Genomic DNA, 5,479 nt, shown 5'->3' on the forward strand with positions numbered 1-5,479 from the left:
GAAGGCACGTTACTGTCTTATATGCACTGATGGTGGTCATCTCACACGAGAAGCCTCGCGGCTTCAGATGCCGGCGCGACCGGAGACCTTTATTTGTTCGTGATCCATTTGGCACCTTCACATCGCTGGATTTGATGTCGAGGTAGGGACTGTTAGGCTTCCCGGCCTGTGACGTTATCGAAATGAACGACGAAATACATCAGTTCTGGGAGACCCCAGCTGAAACCTACCAAGTCGTTCCGGGATCAACTGGTACCGTGGACCAGATTTCGGGAACTGCAAGAGCATGCCCGAGAAGATCGTCCCGATTGGACAACACGCGAGACAGAAGTCTTCGACATTCACAACGACGCTGGAGATATTGGGGGTTTGGGGGTTAGGGCTACACTAAGGTACCTGGTAGATGCTAGAGGCCTGGCGTCAGTTCCGACGTCTCTGATCGAAAAAGCTCAAAGAAACAACAAAGTGGGCTTGTGAAAGTGGAGCAGGGGATTGTACTGGTCCAAATGTAGCTCAACAATATTAAGCTCGGTGTAGATGGACCGATGCCATTCTCGTCAAACGGGCTGAAAACGACCTTGACGACCCTAAAAGTGTCGCCTGAACGCTTGAATTCCTTGCTCAATGAGTTTGGGAATCTGAATGAACGGTAAAGATCGCAGTCAAAGGTGCGTTTCATTGTGGTCCGTTATCGGTTGAGCTCTGATGACCGCTCGCCTCGAAACGCCGTCTAGGCCAGATAACACGGCTACGGATGTGGTGCACACAATCAGGCGAATCACTCGCCGAAAGCTCGAGTCGGGGCTGATGAATGCCAGGTGCGCCTTCAATCTCATTGGTGAGCATAACAGCCGCAATTGCACCCACTCAGCGGTCAACCCTCATAGATCCATCGCTGAAGAATCGAAGGACACGGTGGAGGGCAGAGAACGGCGTGGAACCGGTAGAGGCAAAACGGGTTTGATTCGTCGAATCGGGACTGATAAGATGGAAGGGTGGTCTAGGGAGAGCATGGAGTATTAGGGTCGACATGACTGGTTCAATTCTCTGCACAAGCCTCAGATTCAGTCGGTGTTCTCATTCCTGTACGGATCTGTCGACCAAGAAAAGATCTACCGCCATGGAAAGCAGATATCGACTCCCAGCCGATCGTTCGAGAAGACCTCATTGATTGTCGGAAGATCCGAGGCGCCAGCTTGAGCCACACGCACGTCTCGGTGTTGATGTTGTTGTTCTCGCGAACAACGCTTCGGAGTGATTGTTTGGGGAACGACACGATCTGTGCAAGCAGATCTTTGGTGAAGCCGTCGGAGGACTCAGTGGCTCGAGTATGACCCGTCATGGCCAGGTTCCTGTGACTAGACGTGAGTGTGACGGCTATTTGTAATAGTGTTGGAGGGGGCGGGTAGTGGTAACAGCGATAAGATAGAGGCGTCCGGTACATCATCCGTCAAACAATAGCCACCGTGTCAGTTACTTACGTGAGCCGTTTGACCGGTTCCATATGCAGTGCTTCAGCCGTTCGAACGTCTGGATCCTCAGGCATGTGCCAGCCATAGAAGTTGCCGTCAAAGTCGTTATCGCTTAGCCCGGACGCAACTCGAAGCCGTTGCCCCCGACTCAGGAAGGGCCAAAGCGTCGAGAGCGACTTCTTGGTCAAGAGATCAATTAGAGCCGTGGCGAATGCAGTACTTGGCGTTGGAGCACCCCGGATGGTAGCCATAACTTGACGGGTCGACGCCGTTGTTTGTGGGTACTCTCTTCTATCCCCCAATACCGCCAGGATATGGTGATTGAAGAACTGTCGGACTGTAGATGAACTGGAGGTGGGTGACTGCAAGAAGTGCCGGGTCCCCTCGAAATTCACGAGTGGCTAGGCCGCGACCCGCGAGTAGATACCGAGCTGATACGGGTCCCGTAAATACCGCCCAGGTAATTGCCACCCGTGGCAACGACGAATATGGAGCTTAAACTGCATCTGTGCCTTCGGATCGACTTATAGCCGGACCAGACAGACGGGGTAGTGCAAAGCGGGGGAGTAGGAGGAAAGCCTGGTGTGGGTCGGGTGCGCGCGCGAGAGGAATTGGTTGATATGAGGCCCAGTCGATTCGGTATAGATATTGAATAGGACTCTATGGTCGCGAGTTGCAATCGCCAAAACTGCGGGGTCTCCTTTGAAGTTGTTGAGATTTCGGTCGCAGAGCCTCGATGGGCGCCCAAGGGTGGCGGGGATCAGCTGCTAGTATCAACAATACTGTAATCTTTCAACAACGTGTTACCGTCGTGGCCATCCAGGCCAGGTCACAAACAGATATAGTTCGAGGAGAGGATGTTGGCAAAGATCGGACCGATCATAGACCTGCGCGCTTGTGTGCCGTTGAAAGTGCTCCCGCCAATAGCCTCGTCGATAATCCCGGGACGGTCTGAAGCAATGTTTTTCGCCCGCAATGGAGTGGCTCTTCCGTTATTTTCTTTCAACTTTTTTCCTCCTCTTTATCTCCTCCTCTTTGTTTCCTTGAGAAGAGCCATTCGTAATACCGATCACGCCTTCAGGCCTCTTATCCCTTTCGTATGCGCCATAGAGACGCGCGAAGGATATAGGTCAGGTCCGCGAAAGAAGCCACCTCAATAGAGCGAAACGAAGGGAATATTGTAGAGATTGCTCGAGGCCTTGTCGCTTCGATCGACTCGCTTTTCGGAGGTGAGTTTCGGTGGTATAGATCTCAGAGGAGCTGGGTAGTTAGATCGTGGGGCCGTGTCAAAAGTGTCGACGGTCTCTTCTCCACTCTTTGTTTCTACTCCTCCTCTTCACAACTTTTCATCGAGAAAGAGATGCATTTTGAGTGTATCAATTGCCCGATGATATGCCGAATTAATCAGGATGTTGGATAGATAGGGGTGGGGACAATTGGCGGCCGGGCGCGGCTGTAGGGGAGAGGGTTTTTTATTCTATTCCCTAGCTTGTCGTTAGCACTCAGAACTGTAAAAGGGTTGGAGCCTGGCTTAGAGGTCCAAAGGAAGCTTCCTCCGGCCTCGGGGTGGGAAGAAAGAGGGTAGGAGTAGGGGAGGTTGGCTCTTCGTTTTCAAGAATGAAGAAGTGGTCGACGGGGGGCTTTAGGAGAGGCAAATAATAACAGTGACCTCCACCATCGTCCGCCTTGCCATGCGCCTATCTTTGCTACGTGTCTGCCTGGGTGTGCGTCTGGCTGCGCCTTGCTGTGCGCCTTGCTGTGCGCCTTGCTGTGTGCCTTGCTGTGCGCCTTGCAACCGGCTGGAGCGGAGGCTTAAAGCGAAGGAGATCCATGCCGAACCACTTTTGCGGAAGTATGACACCAGCACCCTTCTGCATCAAGGACCAAAAGGGGGAAGTTCAAATATCCAACAGTGGTCATTCTAGCCTTCCACCATCACAGTATGGGTACATCAGATTTGCTGGGATGGTCTAGGCGTGCGGAGTGGGAGATGAGCCGTTCCCCGAGATGGCGGTGTATTGGGCCGTTCGCTACTACGATTTAAGCTTCTGGTACGATTCATGAATGTAGATGCACGAAACCTTATTCAAGGGGTCTAGGGAAAGGAACTTCTGTCAACGTCTAGCTTTCTGTAGGGCTCTCAAAGCGGCTGGGTGATTATTGAAGAAGGTGGCTCGCCGAGTGGTAGGGCAACAGCATACGGAGTACTTTACGGGGACATGCATGAAGCCTCCAATCGAACTAGTTGCTTGTCAGATAGTGTCCTTGACCAGTGCCGGCGTCGGGCATCGGCCTCGGATCGACCGACCAATCAAAATCTAGAAGTCTTCGCCGCCCCCGATTTCAGAGGTAGTCTTGAAATGTCCTCTCTGCCTGTGCTTAGTCTCAGGCCGTGCTCGATCGTTTTATATCCCGAATCGCAGTGGCCAGGAAAGCCCTCTCCCGAGTCCTGCCACATGGGTCTCTCGAGTGGAACGTCCACAGGCTATCCCGCTATGTATACGGTACGCCAAGACATTGTTTTGAACACCACGAAGGTCGCGCACGCGACAATGCGTGGATTTCTCCGATCACTAGCGTGATGAAGTGGCGGTACTGATCGTTGGCGGAGCCCCCGGATTTGGTTCTATAAGGAGGCTGTGCTGGGCTGGTGGCCCTGCACTACCCGCCCTCGCACTTGCCTAACCTTGACTGTCCAGCCTTTGCGCTACCGCCTATCGGGCTCATATAACATTGCATCCATTCCTCGTGGTGGGTGTCTTGCAACAGTATCACCCGAAAACATGAAAACCATCTTTGTGCAATTTTTCACTCTACTAGCCGCCGCCCTCGGCTTCTATCCGTCAGAAAAATGGTTTCTACCAGCATCTTTCAACGCCAAGTCGTGGCTAGGGGGCTACAAGAGCAGACCCCAATACTGGGACCTTGACATAGATGAAGATCGTCCCAAACCAATTTTGTTGGACCTCAAAATAAAGGGCTTTTCCATCAAGCTCTATTACCTACGTGCCAAGTCGTCCACGTCCAAAGTGGTTTCCGTGTGTTACCACGGACAGACCAAAGCCGTCGGCGCCCTATATACCGAATTCTGGTCTTTGCTTGGAAATGATACAGACCTAATCTTGGTCAATTTTTTTGGATATGGAACCATCGACCAGGATCGGTCTCAGCCCTTGTCAACAGCCGCGGCGGCAACGTTCGATGAACTTCTAAACGTCATACCGGCCGCTATCCAAAAGCAGATTTTCGAGCCGGATGTGCTCGATTGGACTCATTTCGACCCTCGCATGGTACGAAGGAATGATAGAATACTGGAGGTAAAACCTCTCGATGAAGATGCAACGAGCTCATTACCCAAAACATTCACAGACTACAAGATCGTCCCATTCGGGAGGTCGTTCGGCGCATCACTAGCGTTAAAGCATGAGAAGAAGTGGCCTGTTTGCCTATATATGCCTTATCTCGGTCGACAGAACGTGACCGGTCCAAGATTCTTACGTCCGTTGGTACAATGGGCGTTGGAGAGGCTCCCATTTCCAGAAGCCAAGTTCGATGATGCACTCTCCGGAGAACGTCGATCCTTGGTCATCATTGCCAAAGATGACCAAGTTGTCGGCAAGCCGGACCCTGAGGTGTTGAGCGACTTGCAGAGCAAAGGCCGTCTCTATACCATCAATGGCGATCATGGCGCCCTACCGGATCCAGGCTGCAAGATCATAGTCAGAGATTTTATGGCCGAAATGGGCCAAGAGCAGAGTACTAGGCCCCACTGACGAGAGAAGGTACATATTAGAGCCAATACGTACAGAACCGTCATGTGTGGGTTTGGAAAGAGTTCTGCAACTAGCTAGCCAACCGAGTAACAAGGAGGACAAATCTGAGGAGGGAAAGAAAGAAGGAAGAACACTCCCTCTCTCTCTCTCGTTATATGGGACGCTCTACTGTAAGGGGTCCTCGTTGCCTTGCCTCTTTCCCTTGCCTCCTGATTCCGTATACGCTATCTATTC

General features: G+C 52.1%; 2 protein-coding genes across 3 annotated transcripts; one reads left to right on the forward strand and one right to left on the reverse strand.

Moving 5' to 3' along the window:
* Nucleotides 1-263: 263 nt before the first annotated feature.
* PV07_12654 lies at nt 264-3,230 on the reverse strand. Of its 2 annotated transcripts, XM_016400201.1 has the most exons (3): nt 2,310-3,230; nt 1,482-2,236; nt 264-1,352 (listed from the first exon to the last, which is right to left on the reverse strand). In XM_016400201.1, exons 2-3 carry the CDS (start codon nt 1,721-1,723, stop codon nt 1,040-1,042), a joined length of 555 nt encoding a protein of 184 aa, XP_016242153.1. In that variant the 5' UTR covers nt 1,724-2,236; nt 2,310-3,230; the 3' UTR covers nt 264-1,039. The 2 variants fall into 2 exon arrangements, with proteins under 2 accessions (XP_016242153.1, XP_016242152.1); XM_016400200.1 differs by having other exon boundaries at nt 1,482-3,230.
* Nucleotides 3,231-4,146: 916 nt separating this feature from the next.
* On the forward strand, nt 4,147-5,466 carry PV07_12655 (uncharacterized protein). Its single transcript, XM_016400202.1, has one exon. The coding sequence runs from the start codon at nt 4,256-4,258 to the stop codon at nt 5,243-5,245; it is 990 nt and encodes a 329-aa protein (XP_016242154.1). The 5' UTR covers nt 4,147-4,255; the 3' UTR covers nt 5,246-5,466.
* The last annotated feature ends 13 nt before the right edge of the window (nt 5,467-5,479 follow it).

Source organism: Cladophialophora immunda (assembly GCF_000835495.1).
Source record: "Cladophialophora immunda strain CBS 83496 unplaced genomic scaffold supercont1.41, whole genome shotgun sequence".
In the NCBI taxonomy this organism is placed as follows: domain Eukaryota; kingdom Fungi; phylum Ascomycota; class Eurotiomycetes; order Chaetothyriales; family Herpotrichiellaceae; genus Cladophialophora; species Cladophialophora immunda.